This window comes from Channa argus, chromosome 1, assembly GCF_033026475.1.
Source record: "Channa argus isolate prfri chromosome 1, Channa argus male v1.0, whole genome shotgun sequence".
Classification (NCBI taxonomy): domain Eukaryota; kingdom Metazoa; phylum Chordata; class Actinopteri; order Anabantiformes; family Channidae; genus Channa; species Channa argus.
The window spans coordinates 38,044,324-38,070,395 of NC_090197.1; the positions used below are offsets into that span (position 1 = coordinate 38,044,324).

Below are 26,072 nucleotides of genomic sequence, written 5' to 3' on the forward strand. Positions count from 1 at the left end.
TCCAGTCACTGAATGAGAGCCATGATTTTAACTTATACATCTCCAGGCAAGGAGGCCCCACTTTAACCGCATGCATGCAAGACAGCTGTGCAAATCACTCCAGATGAAATCTGTGTTAACTAATTTTCTCATTTAAATAAGCAGGCCTGCCATCAACCTTTTTATTATATCTGAACACCAGAGAGGAAATGTGTGCCTACAAATAGGGTTAGCCTATATTCAGAAAAATTAGGCCTCCAGGACACAAGAGGTTTATACATGTAGCCGTCCTGGTCATTTCTCAGTCGCATGACATGTTGGATGTACAATAGATTTATAAAGCACTGAGGGTGCAGTTCAGCAGATTTAAATGGGGTTACATGGAACATCGTAGATTAAATGATCTGATCCCATGTAAGGCTAATTAGGAATCTGCTTCTTACAATGGAGACTGGCTCTCCTCACAGAACAACACTTATTCCAATGCAATGTAAGCTTAATAGAGCTTAGTGCCTGGAATAATTAATCAGTCTTTTTGACTTCACTCAACCATCTCTTAAGTGTAATTTGAATGTGTCTCAGGATCTTTTTAATCTCTTATAAAAAATAAAGCTTGTAAAGCCAATCCAAAAGAAAACCCAGTGTTTTACAAAGTAAACAAAAATGCTCAAAATTTCAGATCATTTGATTGCAAGTGCCATGAGTCCAATTTCAAAATTTAAATGATTGTTTTTGGAAGTAGAAAGGAGGAACTTGACGGAGTTTTGTTTGAGTTCAATTGGGAAGCAGATACCTACAGTCAGTTTTATATTTTACTTGCATTTATAGCAGTTTTACCTTTTCTCATGGTTGTTTTTATATACCACTTAAGGCCAGCAGAGGGGAGCATCGCACCTTTAGTATTTGCGGACCCAAGATGGAACACAGGGCAGTCGACTTCAACCTTTAACCTAAAACGACACCGCCCCGCAGTATGCACCTTGTACATAGTAGAGTTAATGTAAGGTATGTTGCATAACCTGTAGCACAAATACAAAATCTCAGAGATATCCCTGACATGAAAATATTTAAATACATCTGGTTTACGTTACAGCACCCAGTCACACTCCACAGTAATTCATAATGACAAATACTTTCCTTTATTACTTCCTTTGATTTGCAATAAATTAATCAATTTTATCATATGACTCAAATTTCAGACACATGCCAGCAAGATGTTTAAACAATTTCTTTTTTTTAATGTTGAAATTTGAGAAAAAGGCACCTTTACATCATTACAAAATCTATGCTCTATTTTACAATATTAAAAAAATGGTAACATGATTAATTAATTAGCATTTACAATGAACAGGCACTAAAGGTAGTAATAAGACTGCAAGTAATTTTCATTTAGGACATACAAATAACTTGAAAGAAAGTAATATCATTGACATAAAATGCTATAAAATGTTCTTTTGTTATATTAAATGTTAGTATCAAAAATGGTTTCCATATCTTGGGATTTGCTCCTAATGCTAAAATAATTTCAAGTTGACCTTTATTTATTAAAATACATAGCTTAAGTTAATATCCTTACAACATACAATTAATTTTTAAGTCACATAGCTTTATAGGAATATATAAATGCAATTATTTGACTGCTCAAGACAAATCATTTTGATGTGTTGGAAACAAACACCATCATACCAGAATGATTCAGTAGCAATCTCAATTCATCATCATCATCTAAATGTAAAGTTTTGTATACAATGATACAACATTAATACCACCTGGTGGTTTAAATGTTATGGTCAACAGAGGTCAGCATGGAGAAAATGTAATACTGACAAGGGTCGACAGTTGTCAGCGTATGGCATAGCTGCATACTGGTCAGAGTGCCCATGCTGACCCCCCCATCACAACATTAAATTGTTGGTGATCAGTGTAGCATTAAATAAAAACAAGAAATGATAAAGGAGGTATGTATTATATATTTACCCCCCACACACTTAAAAACTGATTGTATCTTTTTATTCTATATTGTTTATAGATATTCTGATTGCTGCGTTGATCACTTGTCCTTCTTAAGAGAGGTGTAGTACTGGACAAGCACTTTCCATGCCTTTGGGGCCATGAAACCATCTGGAGGGTTCTCTCCGCTCCGAGCCATGTTCCTCATCTTAGTTCCAGAGATGAACTCAAAGTCAGCATGCCTAAGAGGGGAAGAGTAAGGAAGGGCAGAATGGAGAGGACGGGGAATGAAAGCTGAATATAAGCATTGTGGGGTCAAAAAGAATTATGATATTTACAAATTATTAAGTAAAATTAAACCATAACTACACCTTCACAGAAATACAAGAATATTATTATATAAACTCACTGAGTGAGGCACATAATATACACTTTGGGGAGTGGCTTTAACATTTGTACTAAGATCGTTTAGCAAATTGAGGGTTAAGGTTTAGATGTGGGGCCTCAGAAGGTTCACATATTCATGAAATGTATGTTTTGGCATAAAATATTTGGGTCTACAAATATGTTAAGGAGGATATAAAAACAGTGTAACAGAATTTTACAGCAATTCAAAGAAATATGGTAACACCTAGAGCTGAGTAGCAACATTAATGATCTACTGCACTTGGTCCTTTTAATTTACAATACTCTAAATTGTATGCACTTGGCCTCACAGAAGAGAACAATCCTGTGGCATTCCAGCTACTACATTAAAAAAAAAATAAATGAAAGTATTTAACATGCAGTACAAAACAAAAAATGGGCAACAAGTGAATAGACAGGTATGTATTTTGTTCAGCAAAATGTTAGCTGCTAACTCTTCGTTTACTCACCTCTCTATGTCATAAAAGTCCATAGCCTTCTTAACCTTGTTGTAGGCAGCTACCCTGAAGGGGATGATTTCTACTGAGGTGAGGCCTGGGGCCATGGTGAGGACCTTGCCACCATGGGTGGGGTCATACAAGTCCTGTTTAGTCTCTGGGTGAGGCATACCAGCAGGGTCCCTGCCAACAATGTAAAAGTTTGCTCCAGCAATCATTCTGGCTCTACAGTGCCACTGCACCTGTAGAGACATTGGAGGACATACGTACCAGTTGATATCGAATCACATAGAAGAGGTCAATTGTTGATTCGTCAATCATTTATGAAACCTCAGACTAAACAACATTGCTTCTTACTTCTGTGGGTCCAGCATACATCATAGGTGAGGGAAAGATAGCAATAATGGTGTTAGCTGGGTCCAGGATGCCCTCCTCCAAGACAGCAGCATGTTGCTTCATCCGCCAGTTCAGAGGCACATCATCGTCTTTGGTCCAGCCACCAAGTGGATGCAGGAGGAGGACTGGATTCTTGTAGCCTCGCTCAAGCAGACGACGCTTGGTGTCCTGCATCAGCAGCGCATGACCATTGTGTACCGGGTTACGCAGCTGGAATGCAAATACTGCATCTATGGAGGACAACGTGGAGGGTCACAAAATAAGGTTCATGTAACAAAAATGTTTGTAGAAGAAGCATCAGTATGAGTACCATTTGAGCTCATAATATTCATAATCAGTGCAGACCAAAATATGTGAAGGATATAGTGCAGTTTCATACAACAGCAAACATGCTTTTTTGCCTTTTACATAACTTAAAAGGACCATTTAATTTTAAATCAAGACTCTCTGTAGTTTCGGTTAAAAGACCTAATTATTACTCAATATTTATCTTAACAAAGAACAAATAATCGATCGTACTATCAATATTGCCTTTGTAGCTAAATCCTGCTATAGCTTATTCATGCATGCCATACATCTCCATTGTTTCGAAAAACAATAAACAATGTATCATTGTTGTTCGTTTTTTGTTCTCACACACATTCAACAATCAAAAAAATTCCAATAAAAACGTGCAGAAAACAGTTTCCAACAAATGCAGTACTTCCTTCTGTTTGAGTAATGTTTGCCAAAATCTGCAATGCACAGTGTAAAATATATATATTAAACTGTTCATCAGCAGTAATAAAAAGGCTTTGAAGAGAACAGTTTCATGGGGCTGGCTGACAATAAGAAAATATAAAATACAGCCAAATCTGTTCGGTGCGCATCACATCATGCTAGCAACTCTCAGGATGGGACCACAAAGCAGCAGAGAATTTTAACAATTTACCAAACTGCATACTGTCTTGTGGTGTAGATAAATAAATGCAATCTTGAGGACAACATTCATATGAACGTAACCGAGGGCTCTATTTTCCTGCAGTGCTAGTCTGTATTTTTTAAGCTGTGCCTACTTTTGCAATTTTTGACACACTTGATTGCATCGGTGTAGAAGAAGAAATGTTTCTTAGGCTGGGTTTTTGCTGATTAGTAATGCAGTGCAATTTCTGTGCCTATTTTGGACACAAATAACCTTTGCAGTGAAATGTATATGCCGTTCCTTAGCATCGGCAGGCTAACAAAACTCTTTAAAATCTAAAAAGACCTGTCAGTTATGTGGCCTTTTTTCATTTGCTGTACTTTCTCCATGAACTCCTAATTATTATGTGCATGAAAAATTCTTTTATTACACCAAAACAACAACAAAAACAATTTAGCTAGGATACTTAGAACAGATTTTAACAATATGACCCTGAGTTCAACCAAACCATCAACATTGATATTCTGTGTGACTCACAAAGACTAGTTCTACATTTAACCTTTTACTGTATGTGGTTAAGACATGTATTTATCACACAGCGGCAGAAATTAAATGCATATTTCATCTGATTTGACAGACAGGTTGTGAGTAATTGTGGCACAGCAGCAAACTTTGCAGACATTCAGACAGGATTGCTCTGTATCAAAGTTCAGTAATTAGCTGTTGTAAAGGGTTTCCACACATGAGACAGGGATGCTTTTACTTAAAGATTTTAAGCTTTTTTCAACGCAAAATTCACAGTCAAAGAGAAAATGTAGATGGGAACCCACGCAGACCAGCAAACCTCAATATGAAGTCTTCTATAACCTAATTATCTCTAATTCAATCTCGGCCCGACCTGACCTGTTATCTTGCCGTTCATGAAGTGTAAACCCAGAGCTTCTATACAGTGAAGGACAAACCTGAGTGCACAGGATGCCGCCAGGCCGCGCAACAACATGAGGTAATAAATCCTAAACAAATTTATTAAAACACAGTTGTAGCACAGAGCAGGACAAATATCATTAACTTCGGTGGATAAAGTTCACTTGTTTGTCCATCCCATCAAAATGATCTCTCTTTGGTATCTCTCCAAAACCCTGTCGACTTTACACACAGCTGGCACAGTGCATTTGTTAATTTAAATATATGAGAACAATAATACACAGTCGATCTATAAATAAGGCCTTATATTTTACAATTATCTGTTTATTGTACTTTATATACATAAATGGTTGTTCTCACATCTATATGCAGAGGAGAATGCAAGAGTGAAATATTTTTCCTGTGATCTACACCAATTAAATTAAATCATACAGCACAGTACTGTATGTCCAGCCAGCAGTAATTTAGCAGCTGCTGCACTAATACAGATCAGCATCATGTTAATTATATATTTGCCAGCATATTTAGTAACTGTAGTGCTGTGTATTTTTGCTTATTTATAATATTGTTGTTGTTAAAAGAGATATACTTTTCCAGACCTCAGTTTCTCTCTCTCACTTGCTGCTCTTAAAAGGGGTGAGAGGAAATAATGTGTTTGGCAATTACTGACTCCCACCCTGACTCCACCAGCTCATAATGTGCCTCTACTAATAATAATGCATACTGCCAGTCTTCCACATAGTCCCTGGTTGTGCCTCACTGCACTGGTATGCGGTGATGTAGGTGGTCTTGAAAAAGATTGTTAAACATGCCCATAACACCTTCTCCTTGAGGAGTTTAAGCTTGTGTTAGGACTGCACCTTGCTTCAGGAAAATAGAGCCCTAAAAGTAAAAACGGGAAGCTCTAAATGATCACTGAATACATCACAAACATTGCCATGCAGCTTTAAATTTACCATTTTATTTTTTCATCTGGTCCTTTGTCAAGTTCGTCTGAAAGACAAATGTACACTGCTAAATGCATTTTTCTATAACTTATGGTTTTTTTTTTTCACTTTGGTGTGATGGATAAATTACTAAAGTAACGATATTAATCATTAACCAATTAAATCTCACACCACCAGCTACTAACAACAAAGGATATGCCAGTTGCTATAGCTATGTGAGTAATTTAGATTTTCTAACCTGCTCTCATTTCTTTGAACCTTTGCTTCAGCTCCAGTGGAGTAAGCCGATACTGGTCAAGTCCATCATTCCATTTGATTCGCTCCAGCACCTCCAGGTCACCACCCACCAGCCAATCACCTCCCGCCATAACCATCTGCACAAGTTGAGAAACAGAGAATATCAGCCATTTGTCAGTAATCCTAACATTTACTTGGAACAGAAATTGGTGTCAATCTTCATCATCTTAAACTTTATTTACGACAAAACCAACACATAAAACTTAAACATTAAGAAACTAAAAGCAACAATATAAAATGTGCATTGACATCATCTGAATAAAATCTGAAAAAATGACCTTGATGTAAGGGTGCTGTGGACATGTAGTGCCCCACTGTCTGGCACAGCGTTCCTCCTTACGGTGTTCATAGAACTCTGGGTTTCTGAGAATAGCCACTCGTGAGCCCTGATACTCCAGAGCTATAGCTGCACAGCCTTCCAACTCCTTCTTGGTTTCAGTGCTAACGGCCAGAACAATGGGAACAGACAAGTTGATGGCCCCACCTGAGTCAGAAAAGGAAGCATCTCATCCTCAACAAATGAACCGAAAAAAGTAGTATTTAGTAACGATATTTGCACAAAATTATAAAGACTAAGAAAACAAATACAATGCACTTTACATTCATTATGGGCCATAAGTAAGCTCTGATTTCTGTGGTAAACACGTAGATTAAATATGTAATTTGAAGCCGTGTTTTTTTTTTTATATGGAATTAACATCAAACATCACCTATAAATGTTTGTTTATATTGTCATCCTGTGTATGATCCTAAATAATCATTCATGCTTTCATTCATTCATACACACATTTGTCTTTGTGTTTATATCGTAGAATTACCAAAAATAAGCTCTGTATAAAAGGGTGGTCAGGAGATATTGCTCTTGCAGGTTACAAGAGGAGTAAATATGACAATGCAGTCATCTCTCACCATCCAGTAGGCTGCCAAAGTGTAAAACTTGGAGGAACTCTCGCTCTCTCATGAAGCCCTTCAGAGGGCTTGCCCAGCCCTCTGCCAACACCTGCACCCATTGTAGATCCAACTAAGGAAAAAAAAATACTCATTATGAAAGACCATGAAAGGAAATACAGATACAAAAATTTCAAAAGTTTAAAAAATTTTGAATTCATGAAAGTAATGGGTTTAAAAACCATAAAGTCTGTGAATAAATCAATGAATAAATCAATCAAATGCTTTTTTTTTTTCAACTAAAATATTATTTCTACAGTAACTGAAAGATACTCTGTATGGGTTTTAAATGAGACAATGCTGCTGATGTATTTAAATGGTAAATGGTAAATATTTATTATCATAACATTATATTAACTACCTCAAAAAACATGATGAGATGTACTATATAACATGTAGCACACACAACTTGGGATGATAAAATTAACTCAAAATTTTAATAATAAAATTTACAAAACGCCTAATAAAAACGCAAACAACTACTCTTATTCTGTTAGAAACATTCACTCCACTACTAGGTAACTTCCCCGAATATTGTTTTGATTAGGCAATCCTGTTAGGTGTGCCATATAGTGCTTGGAGCACACTGCTGTATGCAGGATAAGCTTTTATATCTTTATTAGTACCCAGGGAGGTATGAGCAGTTCATTTGCACACAGGGCCCACACAGTAGGCAATGTTTAGGAGCTCATGGTGAACACTTCTCTGTCCAGTATTGACCCCCTTGTCCCATTTTCTGCATGATAAAAAAGAAGCGGTGTGTTACCTTGGTGATGCTGATAGTGGGAAGTGTGGCTGCATCAGCCACAGTGAGATTCAGCTTGTTCTCTGGAACAAAGAGTTCATTCACCTCCTCCATGATTTCGCCTGGTACAATATTCTAAATACAAGAAAAAAAAAGTCAACATTCATATAATTGGATAACATTGATCATATTACAAGCAGTATTATTATATCTATTGTGTCTCTGAGGATTTATTTTTAAATAAATATATTGAACAATTGGATTATAAAACTTTATGTTTAAATGATACATATCCATTACTATGTTTCAGAGCAGCAAAGAGACACATCTTCAATATTCAACTTACTGTCAAATAAAAAACGGCAGAAAATGTTCATATTTGAGAAGATGGAACCATTATTAAAATGATGGTTGTATATATGGCTAATTTAAAAAGTGAGTGTAGTTGGTTAGCATACTAGCTCAAACTGTCATAGTAAGGGACATTCTTAATCTATACACTACATAGTATTAGCATTGGATTTTAGCTATTAAAAATGCATTGTATTTTTGTGATGATTCACAACTCTAATGTTTTTAGAAATGCTATATTACCTGCAGCCCTATAACATTGCACCAAATAAACAATCGATAGTTATATTATGTAAATAAGATTTGTTACAATGTGTAACTTTATTCTCACCACTTCCTGTGACATTTTCAAAGAATGCACACTGGGTGATTTTTGATGGCGCATGTCAGACAAGGGCAGATGAGGCAATTACACAACCTCTTAGACACCTCTTGTGAAACAGACACCACTTGCCTTAGGGGATGTATGAAGAAATGTATTAAGCAAACGCATGCATTAAAATGCATGTTATTTAATTATAGAAAATACTACAAACTAAATTTGATCTTTTTTCTTCTCCTTGACTTGAGTGCTGCAACCTACAATCCTCTTTGTAGCAGTAGAGCACAAGAGGCCAACCTAACAAAAACTGTGATACTTACAATGATACTTTTGTCCTTCAAATGTATTTGCATTTCTTTTTAAGTGGCTTCAGAAAGTTATTAAGACCACTTAAACTCTTTTTATTGCATTGTAGATTTTATCTTAAATGGATAACATTCACTCCACCAAACTAAAAGTATGGAGACTCTTATTACAGTGCTTGCAATGGAAATGTCTGCAGCAGTTACAACTTTGAATCTTCTTTGGCACGGTTCAGCAGCTTTGGTACATCTGCATTTAAACAGTTGATAGCATTTTCACATATTCACAGATCTGTCAGATTGGAAGGGTCTTCATGTTTCCCAGAATGAACAGAGAAAGTGAACTGTGGCTTTTCTTGCCCTGGTTACTCAGTCTGAACAGATGATCAGCTGTTGGAGAACTCCTAGTGATTTCAAGCTACTCCAATTTCACAGTTATTAACGCCACTGTGCTCCTGGAACACTCAAAGCTTGGGAAATTCTTTATACATATTGTTCTGATCTACAATATATCTTGCCACAATTTTTCTGGTGATCTACAGAGAATTCATTGGAATTTATGGCTTTGTTTTTGCCCTGACATGTAGTGTGACTGATGGGACATTATATCCACAGTTGTGTGCATTTTCTAAACTATGTCCAGCCACTGCAGTTGGCCACGGGTGGACTCTAATCCACTTCATATGCCAAGTATGTTCAAGTAAACACAATGCACCTTGCTAAAATACCTTTATAAATGACACATTTCTGCTTTTTATTTTTTTTAAAGATTCTAGGGTCGGCTGTAGCTCAGTTGGTAAAGGGTCAGGGGTTCGATCCCCTAACGATCCCCTAACAGCCCATTCCCCTCCCCAGCTGTGCAGTGCCGTAGGTAGAAATTGGGGAGGGTTGGATCAAGGGCATCCGGTGTAAAAACTGTGCCAAATCAACATGTGGATAATGATCCGCTGGGGTGACCCTGAACTCACGGGATAAGCAAAAAAAAGGACAAAAAAACAAAACAAAATGTTTTTAAAGATTCTAAAAAACCTGTTTTTTACTTTGTCATAGGTCATTGAGTGTATATTGATAAAGAAAATGGCAATTTTAGACAATCTTAAATTACATCTACAACACAGTAAGCTTCGCATCACCGGCCAACCGTGGCTTTTCTGTGCAGAGTTTGCATGTTCTCCCCATGCTTGCATGGGTTTCCTCCGGGGACTCCCACAGTCCAAACGAATGGAATTTAGCTTAATTGGTGGCTCTAAATTGCCCATAGGTGTGAATGTGAGTGTGTATGGTTGTCTGTCTGTGTGCGTCTCTTTGTATTGGCCCTGACAAAGACTGGCGAGCTCTCCAGGGTATAGCCCTGTCTCTTGCCCTACGACAACTGGAATAAGCTTCAGCCCCCAAGCTTCCCTAAACAGGATAAGGTGTTACAGATAACAAATGGATAGATGGTTGGATGGATGAGGCGGGCTCAGAGTTACACTTGTCTTTCCAGTTTGACACCCGTGATTCATACAAAACAATGATATGACCGGTGTGGTATGGTAACATGGGACACCAATACACACTCTGTGTGTGTACCTGGTATCCCTGTGCTAATTCATAAATGTTACTTGGACCAAAATGATGCTAAATGGAAGTAAATGCTCTAATTTTTGTTGTTCTCAACTTTGAAAAGTAAACATTGTTGTGGGAACAGTGCAAGGATAATATTTATGTTTCTCATCCAGACCTAATAACAGTTTGTATACTAGCATTTAAAATTGTTAAGTTGTAATTATTTTTTTCTCCACTGATTCATTTGTTGCTGCAATTACCTACTAGCCCCACTGAGATCTAAAGTGTAATCTACTGTGAGCAACCAAACATCATCTTGTCACCATGACTAAGTTGTTTCACATAACTTATATTTCATGTGAAACTCTTCAGGGCTGGAGTGGCAAGTCTTGAACTGACTCTTAATATTTAGTTTGTAGAATCATACTATAAAATATCTTTACAGTTAATATATTTACTATTTGAAATGCAAATGTAAATTGACTGTCTAAGATACAACACGTATAGTACGTGGGTCATTCAATAAATATTCAATTCTTTTTTTTCTTCTTCTTTAACAGAGGGCAAAATAACAAATCAGTGTGCCGCACTGACCTGGTCTCTCAGCAGCTCCAACAACTGGTGGAGACATTCATTCACTGTGAGCTCTCCAGTTTTCAGTGTGAGCTCAGGTGCCTCAGGACTCTCATAGTCTGAATCAATCCCTGTAAAACCTGGCAACAAATCATATAAAACAATGGTCATCAATCCTATCGATTCAAATATTTCATTTATACTTGTTTAAGATGCAGTATATCCTCAACAACCACCCTGTAGTTTTGGGAAGGGCTTGGCATTACTTGTATAACTGATTGCAACTGAATGGTTGCATGCAAAGCAATAGAGGAAAGGTTTCATGAAGCGGCTACACAGACCTTTGATCTCTCCAGCACGAGCCTTCCTGTAAAGTCCTTTTACATCTCTGCTTTCACAAACCTCAAGAGATGCGTGGACAAAAACCTCAAAAAATGGTAGCCCCATACTTGCATGGACCTTCCTTGCTTCATCACGATCCTTTGAAAGAAAAAGAGAACATTTATTTTATATAAATAGTGTTTTAAATGTTAAAATGATTTTTTTTTTCAGATTGTTGATATTTTTGGCTTGGATGTCTAGTATCCATCTTTATCGGACATTTATTTTATCTATTTTAATGAACAGACCTGCACCAACACATGACTTTAACTGTTCATGTTGTCTGACCTCGGTGAAAGGAGAGATGAAACTGGTGATGCAAACAAGCCCAGCATCAGCAAACAGTTTGGCCACTTCAGCAACACGACGGATGTTCTCTTTGCGGTCTTCAGAAGAGAAGCTCAGATTCTTGTTCAGGCCATGCCGAATATTGTCTCCGTCCAGTGAGTAGCAAGGAATAGCATGGGACACCAAGTACTCTTCCAGGGCAAAACTAATGGTAGTCTTACCAGCACCAGACAAACCTAGTGGGAAAAAGAGATATATGAGGTGATAAATATAACAGCGGATTGAATGAGGCACTATGTTTAAACAAGTCTTTATGAAAGTCAATCATGTCCACTATGTGACTCCAATGTGACAGAGGAATCAGGCATTTCATGAGATTCTGGTAGATATCACATAAGTCTATAGAAATTTACCAGTGAGCCAGATGGTGCAGCCTCTGAAGCCTCCCCTAGTGCCCACGACCTGCCCTCTCTTGCTCCGGCTGACATGGTGGGCCTGGTACACCACATTAGTTGACCTATTGAGATCCTGAAGTAGAAGAACACAGTATCAGATTTAGAAAACTGGCAAAAGGGAACTGAATGTTTGCAATAAGGCATCTTACTGTTCTTCGTCTAAATGTATTCAGATAAAAGCATGCCAATTATTACAACACAACCATACCACCTCTCCTTTGTCTACTCTGCTCAGTAATCTATTTCACTTCAAAAAAATTTAAAGCCATACAGGACTGCGCAGACCTGATTATGTAAGCCTTGCTGTCACGTCATGCAAGGTAACATGACACAGCTCTTTCCATAGCTTTAAGACTTAATTTAACATGCTATAACAGGTTTTACATGTCCTTTTCAATGTGCCTGTGTGGACCAGGCTGTGAATAAATGAAGCTGTATTGACTTCTAGAGAGGAGGGGGTTAGAAGAGGGAGGCATGGAAGGGATGGAAGGAGAGAGAGGACTCACCGGACAATGTGTCCAGTGTGCTGCCTGCAGCCCAGCGATGATGTGGCACTGCTCGTGAACACACGTTTGCCCTCTGTGCTCACTTTCCCTTCTTCCCTACATCCATCCCATGGCTGCAATTTTGCTTGTTCATCCCCTCTCCACATCTGCCTTGTCTTCTCAGTTACTATCCCTGTGTTTTCCATACCTGCATCACTTCTACATCAGCTTAACATATTTGAGCCCCCAATGTGATCTTGCAGGGTTACATTCAAGAATTTTTAGATCACTAATCTAGCCATTGCTAGTACTGCTATTTATGTATTTCTGCCAACATTGCTCAATAATCAGTTAAAATGCTTACAAATTTGCCGTTTTGTTACAAAGGTTTGACATTAAATAATGTAGATGGATGTTAATGTATACTCCTGCCCGGAACCCTGACTTAAAGGGGTATTAATGTAGCTTGAGCAGCTTTTCAAGGTGTCCAGTTATGCCAAACCACAACCAGTAAACTGTACAAACCACTCCTTACATGTTAATGATGAGCATAATGTTCCAAAATAACACACAGCCCACAGAATGCGGGTGAGCTGTGAACAGACTGCTACTCTTCCAGACACAGGAGACACCTACTCCCCTTTCATCACAGACTCCCACTGACAACAAACTGCTCCTTATCCTCTCTTTCTCCCCTTTCAACAGTTATGGGAACATAATGTGTTTTTTGGCACTTGACTATGTGAAGTTAGGTAAGATTCAAGATCCCAGGCTCAGACTCAGATCTCAGACTTTATTCAAAACCTTTACATCGCTTAATATGACTAATCATATTTCATTTCAATCAATGTTATCTCTTCACTCGTTTGATTTCACTAGCTTTATACGTGCACTCTTGAAAGGCATTTTAAACAGCATTCCTGTGTTACAAATGTTGTATTAACACTAGTTATTATTCATCTAGAAGACCTTATGTAACTGTTTCCTTTTGGTTCCCAGATCAGACTACATCCCCCTTCTCAGGAAATTACAAGAAAGTTAAAACAATGATTAGACAGTTTCTAATCAAATGCACTTGTGCAATGATGGAAACTTATAACATTTTGTCAACGCAATTACTTAGTGTTTAAATACAGTGGATTTGAAGGTTGCAACTAACAGCTATTTTCAACATCAGTTAGGTGTTGTCATATTTTGTCAGTGAACTATTTTCCCTTTAAAATATCATAAATGTTATGAGAAATGTCTTAGTTGACACTATTATAATGGTCATTCATAATCAAAGCCTCTAAACCAAAATACAACAACATACAAAAGACACATGAAGGATTGCCGACTGATTTCTTGGTTATATCATTATTTGGATTATTTCACAAACATTGTCTAAGGAAAAGTGAGCAGCATTCCTGTGCTGCATGACAGACTGCCGTTTCACAGTGCCCCCTCCCTCCCTACGGTATGAATGGGCCAAATTAACATGAATCCGTTACTACAACAACCAGCCCATTCAGAGGCAACGCATGTCTGTAACCATCACATCTGGCAGTACAGTAAAAAGGCGTACAAGTGACAAAACTGGCTTTATAATTACAATCCGGTGCAGACAAATAGGGTCAACTATTGCTTTTGGTGTGTGATAACATGAGACATATGTGGTAATAATGTCGTCAACGAGGGAAATGGTACATATAGCAGTTAGATAGTGTTATTGCTGTGTATTAATACAACACCAATTTAAAACTTACTGGAGAGTTTCACATAGCAGAGGACACAAACACTAAGCTGTGCTCCCACTACAATCTGATGACAGCACGGATTTCAGTCATTTCTCCCTCCCCGTTATCTCCACATCTCCTTACCGTACGAAGCTTTTTCACTCCTGACATTATGCACAAGTGTAACACCGCTGGGGAACAGCTGAACACTGGGCTTCACACACACGGCTTTCGAGTGGTGGGGGAGTCTGCCGGTCCCTTGAGTTGTAAGCTCCAAACTTTTGAGTACGGTAATCGAATAAGACGACTGGGTTTTAAAAGGGACTTCCAAGACACGTAGCATTCCGCTGACCCAGCCTTCAGACCTCCTCCTCCAACATTCGTAGATTTGCATAATGTATCGGATACTGGCCAATACCGAAGCGTCACGACACGAGGAGGGCGAGCACCTCAGCAGTCGGGGCCAGACTGGGTCGGAGGTCTGTTGTCTATTTATTAAATGAACACGTATCATTTCTCCTACCAGCATAAATTTAATTTCAATTTCCGGCTAATGTCTCTATCAGCACAAATAACAAAAAAATATCCAAGCCATCAGATTAAATCCGAACTGTCAAAATCACTTTAGCCAGCTCGACTGCAGCCTTAGCCGGTTTACAGTAACTTTTAAGCTAGAAAGTTAGCTAATAATGCTAGTTAGCTAAGTCTTATCAGATCAAAATGGTGAACAAAAAGTGAAATCAGATTTTAGGTATGTCCACTTAATTTATATTATTCAGCAGTGGTGCGAGACATGATCCCCAAAGATTTGAACTGGTATGGGTAGTTCCCATACCAGTTCAAATGTTTGTTGCGATGCGCCCCGCCCCCCGAGCGCTCAATAGCTCACTTTCAAGAATGGGAACGCTCGTTTTCTTTTCCGCTGGAACACTGCGTCCGTACACGCAGAGGTGTCTCCAGGGTCCTAAAAGTGGCGGGGCGACATTAGTTTGAGCTGTTCAGTATCAGTGCGATCGGTCACATAGGATGGAAAAGTGAGAAGGGATAATAAAAAAGGCATCAAAACCTGACTGTATGGTGGTTGTGTCTCAGTTTGTAGCCGGAGCTATTGTTTCACAAAGCAAAGGGTGAGTGGTTCGATTCCAGGTTCCTCCAGACTACAAGTGTCCTTGGGTAAGACCCCGAAACCCCAAGTTGCGCCTTGTGTGGATAAAGAGGTCTGTCAAAGTAATAATTGTGTTTAGCACATATGAAAAAAAGTGGAAACAAATTCTGACCTACGAGTTAATGCACACGTGGAAATAAAATTATAGTTCACTTGATATTAAATGTTTAGCTTTAAGCTTTTAAAAGGGATTTTAGAATGATCTTTTAATTTTGCGGTCTACCAGCAATAATTTTTCCAGAAACAATATACTTTTCTTTGGCCTCCTTCATTTCCAGATTTTTAAAAAAAATTGCATCACTGACAGCAGCATATTTGACTATTTTGATTATATAAATTTTCACTTGGACGTTCATGATGACAGTAGATAGAGTTGTTTGCTTATATGTCATGAAGTGGACACTGCTCATTCACTGGGCAGCACATTTGACCAGGTCAGTTTAGCTTAGTTGTATAGCCTACTTATCGATGGTATTTCCCAGGTACACAACACAAAGTGTTTGTTAGTATTTTGTTAATGTTTGAAGGGATTCTCGTTTAATAGCTACCTAGACCTTGGTGTCGCAAATCCACGTCAATATCATAGAAGACACAATGTACTATTTCAACCTTAACAAAGCTTTTATTAGTTGGAACCAACAGATAAATAGCTAGCAAAGTAATAAGGCAGTGAATAATTTATTTATATTGTAAGAACGTTTGTATAATCTGAATTAATGAATACCATATAAAAAAACAGCAGGAGACATAATTATTGATGTATAAAAATCACAGATTGTGTAAAAATATGAATACTGCAATTTACATATATTTTCAGCTCTAAAATATGCAATAAGAGAAAGAAAACATGCAATATTGAGCAATGTAGCAGTGGTAATACTAAAAGTATACTTTTCAACTTAAAATGTAATCCCTAAACTGGAATTATGGGATGTTTCAGCACCAAATTAACCTTTTCTCAAGCATAAGACAAAGAGAATAAAAATACTTATTACATTGTTGATACATTCAGGTAGAAGGCCTGGTCAAGTAGTGAAATGTTCCTGGCTTACATAAGCGAAGCATGTTTCCATTAGGAACACAATTTTCACTCCATTGTGCAAATACAATAAAGCTTTTATTTCCAGAATGTACCCTGTCTGTCTAAATTTCAAGAGGTTGCTAGAACAACTGACACTCCTTCTCAAAGTCACAGCCATGGAGCAGTTCACTGTAGTGCTCTTTGATGTCTTGATACAGTGGCATTGCGGCCTTTTGGTCAGTCAAACCGGGGAACATCACAGGCTTTTCGTTGAGCAGTGGCTGCAGTCTCAGGTCACCTCCTCCACAGTCGTACAGCACCAGCACCAAGTTGGCTGCATAGGGCAATATGTAGCTGGTGCGGAAGGAGCGTTGGGTCTGTTTGGCATAGTTAGTTGAAGTCAGATTTTCACTGTCCTTGAACAAACCCAACAGGGTAAGTAGTGGCAGTAGGGTCTCTGCATGGCCAACTTGGACTGTCACAGCTTCAGTCACCTGCTGGCCAGATCTGACATACATCACACACAGCATTAGCATCACAGATTTAACAGAATGAACTCCAAAAAACGGTGATATGTACAGTAAATTATCCAGACAGCTCGGTTTCCGAGACACAATGGCAGCCTTAGTAGATATCACATGAATCTTATCTAATTCTGTCTCCCTATGTTCAGAAACCGATTTTGGCTAGTTGTTTACAGAGAAACAAAAACCAGGTTGAAAATCCAAAACAAAATGATTCCACGCATTAACCAGGTATCCAAGTAACAATCCAGTGGTTTCAAAGTGGTGTATTTGTGCAAACAAATTTTGGAGAAGTTCACATTTATGCTTGAGTAAAGGAGAGAAATGTGGCAACGAGGCAAAAACACGAGATGACAAAGCACTGCATATTTATCTTCATAAAACCCGTCTGAGATGACCAATCCACTCTGAGCTTTTAGTCAGTACATTTGGCCAGGAGCACATTTTCGAGCTCCATAGTAAATGAGGAATATGGAAACATAACATCTGCTGCCAAGAATGACAGCAGAACAGAGATATCTTTTTAGAATCTTGTTAAACTTTATTACTGTTACAATTAACATAAATATTACATAAGTTAATCTGTAACTCAAGCCTGTGCAGAAGCACAATTCAGTATTATTTGCTGAGGGCCACACACACATTTTCTTTTTTAATGAAGCAACATCATATGATATGAAGGCACAACTTTTTGGTTTCGTAAATGTTTTAGTCTTAAGTTTCTCAAGAATCTGAATAATTCAATATTTGCCTTAAAACCATATTGGAACAAAAGATAAGCAATTAGATAACAGTTGAGATTCAGACTCTGTTAAGTCACCATCGGTTGACTACCCAGCCCTGTTGTCTCAGTGAGTTCACTTGTGATCATTTGTGCCTCTTTGTTCACCTCACGGTCCTCTTGTGAGAGGCCAGGTTTGTACAGTACATTGTGGAATAATTCATTTATGTTTTTTTATCTGCAGTTTAATGCCTTAATAGGAAGGACTGTAATCCTCAGAGCTGTATGTGTGTCTGTTGTATTGACATTTTGGCTGTTGTTAAGATTTTTTCTCAGTTACTGTTGGACAAGATTATGCTCCTTTTAGCCAAGAATATACTTGGTAGTCAGGTGTATCCCTCCAAACCTTTCTCAGTTTCATTGTTCACACCTGTACAATACATTTCTTGGACCTTGGCCTTGATTTCATATAATGGTTTATTAAAAAAGGAAATAAGTAAGTCTGTGGGTGGGCCTCATCCAGTTTTGATTTATTAATAGTTATAGAGTTGCTGGCACCAGCACAAGTTGAAGGTGCTGAAACCAGGCATGCTGTTTGTCTGTATGGTGCTATGCAGTATGTTAGGCTAGGGCAGTTTAACAAGCTGAATTGCATTCATTACATGTTTCACGTTGCATATTCACTCTGAAGGGCTACATTTAGTTACACATTTCTGAAATGAAAAAAATAATTGCTTATAAATAAAGTATGTCCACAAAATGTTTTCCATAACTGAAGCTTAAAGTTTATAACACACAAATTGTAGAATTAAGACCTGCATGACATGATAAAGCTGGTCATATTCTAAATTTTTCTTAATCTCAACATGAATATCCAGGAAAAGACAAAAAACAACAATTGAGAAAATTAAAAAGGTATTGTAAGTTTTTTTCCCCCTCACTCTTTTATTAAAAAAATACATCAGTAAGCCACATTTGCACTATGATTATTTCTATTACATTAAACGCATATTAATCCACAGTTAAAAATAGTCTCTAAGAAATGCCCTGCAATTTTCATGTCAGTAATGGGCACAAATATTCTTAAGGGACAAAGACTTGATATGAACTTGAGAAAGAAATGTTTTGTTGGTTTTTGTCTCTTCAAGTGATTAAAAATAACACCACCATCCATTTTGATGCACTGAACGTAAACTTTACTCACTTGTTCTCGCTGGCTGCTTTGTCCAGTCGGCTGAACACATCATGGAAAAGAATGCAACTCGACTTACTATTAATATCATAACCATAGCCTCTTTTCCAGAATTGCTTCATGTCATTTGCATACTCCAGAGCCTGTTAAACAACATGGAGCAAATCACTGGTACTGTGGATGTGGGGTGTGCTTATTGAAAAGTAAAAGACAAAGAAATTGTTAGGTAAGGTAACATTTCAGACTACCTGAGCATGAGGTCAGGCTGTAACACAAGACACATCAGACTCTTTGTGACATAGGTAAGACCAAACTGATAATTCCAATAATTGGATACTGTGGCTTTCCTTGACCTTCATTTAACAGTTTCACATTTGCTATTTATTTATTCAAATCACATACAAATTATATTTTTCCCAACAAAAGTGTGTTATTGGATTGTTACAGGGGTATAACACAATTAGATGTGTCTTTTAGTTTCATTTAAAGCATGCTATTTTTCCCTTCTGTTCCTACCCTGTTTTTGCTTGTACAGTTTGAATTTAAGTAAAGTTTTAGCAATACATCTAGTGTCAGATCGTTTGTTGTACAAATAGTTGAAAAAAGGAATGACAAAAAAAAATGAGAAAAAAAAGACAAGCTCACTGTATCATACAGTTATACTTACTCACTTATCTTATTGTGTTAAATTGCAGGTGTTCACTGTTAAAATGACAATAAATTGAATAGTCATATTACAAAAATAGGTTAAATGTATTGCTATGTGTGTTTTTTTTATGTAAACCACAAGTTATGAAATGTAACGATCCAAATTGTGTCGAGATCAGGATCAAAGTCACTTCCAAATTGCGTTCAAAAGTTTTTCTCAATATAGGTGCATATCTCAGAGATACTTGGAATTTCGCCATACAAAAAAGGTAAAGGAGACTAAATGTCAATGTATTTCTATTGTTAGGGTTAAATTATGGAAAAATGCTAATTGAAAAAATAAAAGTGTGAAACTTACTTCTAAGCATTAGTTATTAGTAAGAATGAATCATTTTTCTTTCTTCTCTGCATTTTTTTTACTTATTCAGGTTTGACTTACAAACCTTACTCAGCTTACAAAAGACAAGAACAGGCATTGTATCTGCCTGTGTAGTCAATTCTCAGTACTTTGGCTGTTGATTTAATTTGTTTCTATTGTTTGACTTTTCTATTTTGTATTGTGTGTGATAGTTGAGAGATAACTAAACTAAACATTAGAACAATACAATAGAACAATATATCTAAATCAGCCCTCATTAAACATCTCAGGCCTGTACCTGTGCATCGACCTCATCGAAGAGCTGGCACCAAGGGGAGTTCACTGACTTGATGGCAAACTCATAGGCACACAAGTAAAATGCAGCTTCAGCCATATCTGTATGAAAAAGATTGCAGTACAATGTTAATATGTATAGTTGTGAAATCAGACAGCCCAGTCAGCAATTAAAACTTTAACTAGTTTAACTACACAACCCGTCCTAAAACCTTAACACCATGGTGCATAGGGCAGTAATTATTACGTGGACAGCGAAATTCTCAAAGTCACAGCCTTCGAGCAGTTCCCTGTAGTGCGGCCTTTAGCTCAGTCAAACTGGGGAATGTCACAAGTCACCTCCTCCAAGTGAACATTGACTAAAGCTTTGATTTCACATTAGAAAACAGCTCCACCTACTGTGCAGATACTCACTGTGGAAGGTGGCATGTTCTGCATACTTTCCTCAATCCTCATAAACATGGATTAACAGAATTTTTAATATGGTACACACCGCCACTCAGGACAGTAGTGGGTCTTTTCTCTTGTAGGGAAAGAAAAGGAGGATTCATATTGAGTCTTTTTCTTATTCGTTTAAGAAATGTAGTGCATAAGCATTCTTGGGGAGAAATATTTAAGGTAAATAAATCGGAATTAAATGCAGAATCATCATCATACACAATCAGTTGTAGAGAAGATGACAGATAAATTTGACCACACACTGTTGTGACATGTAAAATGTAGTTGGGTTTTACCGATGAGGTTCCATTAAATGCTTCTCTCAGTTCTATTACAGTGCTTGTAGTGAGAAATGTCGTTCAATAAAATACTGTAAGTATTAAAATATTAATTTTAATAGACCAAATACAACAGTAAATGGCACCTGCACGTAAATGCACATAAAGGCATTGTTTACCTCTTTTCCCAAAGATTCCCTTTGTCTGTGTTTTAGTGAATGTAATACATTATAAATGTATTTGCACCACCTAAGCATATAATGTTTAAACTTGGACTGAAAGCACCAGGAGCCCTTTAGGAACTGATTGCCAGAAGGCCCAATGCCGGCTTTATGACTGCACTGTTGCAAGTTTTGCTTTTAATTAAGTGCTTCGTTGTAGCCTTATTGTAATTTTTTTACATGATAAAATACTTAGTAGTAGTAGTATAGTAGTAGTATAGTAATACTATACCACTGACCATCTGTGATGGCATCGTACTTGACTCTGAGACGGTCTGCGATCTTCTCCTGGACCCTCCTCATCTCTGCTCCCTTTTTGAAATTGTCCACCTCTGTCATAGCTGAGGGGTTGTTATCAACGTCCTGCAAAAACTTTTTGCAGTTGTCAAAAAACCTCATCAGAGCATCATTCACCGCATGGTCAAACTTTTGATCTGTGCAGGGAAAAACAGAAATAACAATGTTACTAAGTGTAAGTGGTAGTTCAGAGTAATATGTTATCTCCTCACGGTCTTACCTCTGATTTCCCACAGCTCTGTCAGTCCTGCCTTAAAGGACAGTGTGCTGTTTACACACCTGTGCTTTGAGCTGGTTATGAACTTGATGAACCCACCTCGAAGCTTCTCCTCAGAAATCAGAGACGGGAACAGTTTTGACAGCCTGATCGCTAGATGTTTGTGATCGTTCATTCCTTTTAGCACGAGTCGGCCATCCATGTCCTCCTTGTACCACATCGTCCACTGGTTCTGGATTTCACGCAGCCAGCTGTCTTCACCTGAGGCATTTTGCAGGACAATGTTGTAGAACTGCTGCATCTTCTTGACGTTTTTGCTCGTTGGGTATCTTGTCCCGTGTCTTATTATAGCAGTCAGGTGAATTGGTCGACATTGTGCTGATGGGGGTTGCAGGATAGAGTTGTTTACAGCAAGTATGTCCTCTATGAGATACGGGTTCACTTCCTCATACCTCCCTTTCGTGCCGAAATTCTTGGCGATTGCTGGTATCTGTGGGTTATCCTCGAGATTCCTCAGGTAAGAGCAGGAATAGAAAGTTACAGTAGTAAGATGAACAATGACGACTTTCCATAAACTGAACGGCATGATGTAGCCAAATAGCTTGTAGCCTCTGTATCTCCGTGTGGGCCCCCACCTACCGGACTGAAACCGAGTGACGCCGTGTGCGTGAGAATGTCCAACCAATCCGCAACACAGACATGTTGTGCTTTGTGCTAGTCACTTTTACCCACTACTTACAGTTCATATGTACATTTTAGTCCTAAATGGGCCTTTACGGCATTAATGTGGTGGCCTACGACTGATCTACATCTGACGGATTAATTCGTTTGCTCAATCGTTTTGACAACAGCACCATGTTTCCATTAATCAATAAGATCAACGTAACCACATGAAACACATGGGTGTGGGTGGGATTTGAACTTGAAGCCTTCTCTATCCCAACCAAATGCTCTACCACTGAGACCCACTGCAGCACTATGAAATATAAGCATGTATTTAGGAACAACTCGAATACTATAGAAGTGTCAGCAGCTAAATGTAGTTGAGTAAAAATACTTGTTATGCAGAAAAACAGAACCTGTGTCAAATGAATTATTATATAAATGAATAATGCATGTTGCAGCCAGCAGAGGTGAAACTCTTTAAAAAACCATGGGTAGAACCATTCAGTGATCTCCAAGCTGCACTTGGAGGAATGTTTTGGACTTATTGTTGTTTTGTGTGAAATATTTTGCAACAGTACTTTTTATAGTTATTTAAACAAAACCATGTGTTAAATATAGAAGGGAAATCTGTCTGAATATTTTTAAGCATGTAGTTTTAGTAATTAATAGATTTAGTAAATTGACGCACACTAATGCAACCGCAAGGGGGCACAAGCCAGTGTCTTCTTGTGCCAGTCCCAAGTCTGGATAAATGCAAAGGGTTGTGGCAGGAAGGGCATCCGACGTAAAACACATGCCAAATCAAACATGCGAATCGTGACAAAGACTTCCATACCGGATCGGTCGGGGCCCGGGTTAACAACGACCGCCACCGGTGCTGTTGACCTACAGGGTACCGGTGGAAATGGGACTACTGTTGGTCGAAGTCGAAAAAGGAGAGGAGGAAGGTGTGTTTGTAGGCAGAGAGAGAAGAGGAAAGCTAAGAATGTAGGACTGACAGTAGGGACTTTGAATGTTGGTACTATGACAGGGAAGGCTAGGGAGTTGATCGACATGATGCAGAGAAGGAAGGTGGACATACTGTGTCCAGGAAGACCAGGTGGAAAGGTAGCAAGGCTAGAAGCTTAGGAGCAGGGTTCAAGTTGTTTTACCATGGGTCAGATAGGAAGAGAAATGGAGTAGGAGTTATATTGAAAGAGGATTTTGTGAGGAATGTTCTAGAGGTGAAAAGAGTATCAGACAGGTTGATGAGTCTGAAGCTGGAAGTTGAAGGGGTGATGTTCAATGTTGTGTGTGGTTATGCCCCACAGGTAGGATGTGAGTTAGAAGAAAAGGAGAACTTCTGGAGTGAGTTAGATGAAGTGATGCAGAGCATCCCCAGAGGTGAGAGAGTGGTCATTGGTGCAGATTTCAATCGGCATGTAGGTGAAGGGAACAGAGGTGATGAGACTGTTATGGGCAGGTTTGGTGTTCAGGACAGGAATGCAGAAGGTCAGATGGTGGTTGACTTTGCAAAGAGGATGGAAATGGCTGTAGTAAACACTTTCTTTCAGAAGAGGCAGGAACATAGGATGACGTAAAAGAGCAGAGGTAAAAGCACTCAGGTAGACTACATCTTGTGTAGACGCTGTAATCTGAAAGAGATCAGTGACTGTAAAGCATTGGTAGGGGAGAGTGTAGCCAGACAACACAGGATGGTGGTGTGTAAAATGATGCTGGTGGTGAGGAAGATGAAGAGGACTATGGCAGAGCAGAGGACGAAGTGGTGGAAGTTGAAAAAGGAAGAATGTTGTGTAGTTTTCAGGGAGGAGCTGAGACAGAATCTGGGTGGTTTGGAGGTGCTTCCAGATGATTGGACTAATACAGCTAATTTGATCAGGGAGACAGGTAGGAGGGTACTCGGTGTGTCATCTGGAAAGAGGAAAGCGGACAAGGAGACTTGGTGGTGGAACGAGGAAGTTCAGGAGTGTATACAGAGAAAGAGGTTAGCTAAGAAGAAGTGGGACACTGAGAGGACTGAAGAGAGTAGACAGGAGTACAGGGAGATGCAGCGTAAGGTGAAGGTAGAGGTGGCAAAGGCCAAACAAAGAGCATATGAGGACTTGTATGTTAGGTTGGACACTAAAGAGGGAGACGGGATTTGTACAGGTTGGCCAGACAAAGAGATAGAGATGGGAAGGATGTGCAGCAGGTTAGAGTGATTAAAGATAAGGATGGAAATGTATTGACAGGTGCCAGGAGTGTGATGGGGAGATGGAAAGAGAACTTTGAAGAGTTGATGAATAAGGAACATGAAAGGGAACGAAGAGTAGAAGAGGTGACTGGTGTGGAGCAGGAAGTAGCAAAGATTGGTAAGAGTGAAGTGAGCAGGACATTAAAGAGGATGAAGACTGGAAATGCAGTTGGTCCTGATGACATACCTGTGGAGGTATGGAAGTGTCTAGGAGAGTTGGCAGTAGAGTTTCTGACTAGTTTGTTTAACAAGATCTTGGAGAGTGAGAGGATGCCAGAGGACTGGAGGAGAATTGTACTGGTACCAATTTTTAAGAACAAGGGAGATATGCAGAGCAACTACAGAGGAATAAAGCTGATGAGCCACACAATGAAGTTGTGGGAAAGAGTAGTGGAAGCTCAGCTAAGGGCAGAGGTGAGCATTTGTGAGCAGCAATATGGTTTCATGCCTAGAAAGAGTCCAACAGATGCAGTATTTGCTTTGAGGATGCTGATGGAGAAGTACAGAGAGGGTCATAGGGAGTTGCATTGTGTCTTCGTAGATTTAGAAAAAGCGTATGACAGGGTGCCGAGAGAGGAGCTGTGGTATTGTATGAGGACGTCTGGAGTGGCAGAGAAGTATGTTAGAGTGGTGCAGGACATGTATGAGAGCTGTAAGACAGTGGTGAGGTGTGCTGTAGGTGTGACAGAGGAGTTCAAGGTGGAGGTGGGTCTGCATCAAGGATCGGCTCTGAGCCCCTTCTTGTTTGCTCTGGTGATGGACAGACTGACAGATGAGGTTAGACAAGAATCTCCATGGACTATGATGTTTGCCGATGACATTGTGATTTGTAGTGAGAGCAGGGAGCAGGTGGAGGAAAATCTAGAGAGGTGGAGGTCTGCTCTGGAAAACAGAGGAATGAAGCTTAGCCGCAGCAAGACAGAATACATGTGTGTCAATGAGAGGGACCCAGGTGGAACGGTGAGGTTACAGGGAGCAGAGGTGAAGAAGGTGCAGGACTTTAAGTACTTAGGGTCAACGGTTCAGAGCAATGGAGAGTGTGGAAAAGAGGTGAAGAGGCGAGTGCAGGCAGGTTGGAACGTGTGGAGAAACGTTGTGTGTTGTGTGATAAAAGAGTATCAGCGAGAATGAAAGGAAAGGTGTTCAAGACAGTGGTGAGACCAGCGATGTTGTTCGGCTTAGAGACAGTGGCACTGAATAAAAGACAGGAGGCAGAGCTGGAGGTAGCAGAGCTTAAGATGTTGAGGTTCTCTTTGGGAGGGACGAGGATGGACAGGATCAGGAATGAGTACATCAGAGGGACGGCTCATGTTAGATGTTTTGGAGATAAAGTCAGAGAAGCCAGATTGAGGTGGTTTGGACATGTTCAGAGAAGACATTGTGAATATATCGGTAGAAGGATGCTGAGGTTGGAGCTGCCAGGCAGGAG

At 38.9% G+C, this 26,072-nt stretch overlaps 2 protein-coding genes across 2 annotated transcripts; both read right to left on the minus strand.

Annotated features, from left to right (window-relative positions):
* Positions 1-1,095: 1,095 nt before the first annotated feature.
* On the minus strand, positions 1,096-14,762 carry LOC137134156 (bifunctional 3'-phosphoadenosine 5'-phosphosulfate synthase 2-like). The gene is made up of 12 exons (XM_067518693.1): positions 14,515-14,762; positions 12,129-12,243; positions 11,716-11,951; positions 11,388-11,526; positions 11,068-11,186; positions 7,972-8,085; positions 7,167-7,278; positions 6,536-6,741; positions 6,199-6,334; positions 3,150-3,418; positions 2,805-3,034; positions 1,096-2,171 (listed from the first exon to the last, which is right to left on the minus strand). Exons 1-12 carry the CDS (start codon positions 14,539-14,541, stop codon positions 2,030-2,032), a joined length of 1,845 nt encoding a protein of 614 aa, XP_067374794.1. The 5' UTR covers positions 14,542-14,762; the 3' UTR covers positions 1,096-2,029.
* A 1,375-nt stretch (positions 14,763-16,137) lies between these two features.
* On the minus strand, positions 16,138-25,099 carry LOC137134159 (multiple inositol polyphosphate phosphatase 1-like). Its single transcript, XM_067518707.1, has 5 exons — positions 21,748-25,099; positions 21,470-21,664; positions 20,298-20,395; positions 19,006-19,136; positions 16,138-17,063 (listed from the first exon to the last, which is right to left on the minus strand). Exons 1-5 carry the CDS (start codon positions 22,328-22,330, stop codon positions 16,697-16,699), a joined length of 1,374 nt encoding a protein of 457 aa, XP_067374808.1. The 5' UTR covers positions 22,331-25,099; the 3' UTR covers positions 16,138-16,696.
* Between the last annotated feature and the right edge of the window lie 973 nt (positions 25,100-26,072).

Excerpts from the sequence above, each read along its gene's own strand:
- LOC137134159 (XM_067518707.1), bottom strand. The coding sequence starts at position 22,330 with ATGCCGTTCAGTTTATGGAAAGTCGTCATTGTTCATCTTACTACTGTA. Across the intron at positions 21,665-21,747 it reads AGAGCTGTGGGAAATCAGAG|ATCAAAAGTTTGACCATGCG; the intron begins GTAAGACCGTGA and ends TTCCCTGCACAG. Across the intron at positions 19,137-20,297 it reads TCGATGAGGTCGATGCACAG|GCTCTGGAGTATGCAAATGA; the intron begins GTACAGGCCTGA and ends GTTGTTTAACAG.
- LOC137134156 (XM_067518693.1), bottom strand. The coding sequence starts at position 14,541 with ATGTCAGGAGTGAAAAAGCTTCGTACG. Across the intron at positions 11,187-11,387 it reads TCGTGCTGGAGAGATCAAAG|GTTTTACAGGGATTGATTCA; the intron begins GTCTGTGTAGCC and ends ATTTGTTGCCAG. Across the intron at positions 3,419-6,198 it reads GTTCAAAGAAATGAGAGCAG|ATGCAGTATTTGCATTCCAG; the intron begins GTTAGAAAATCT and ends TGTCCTCCATAG.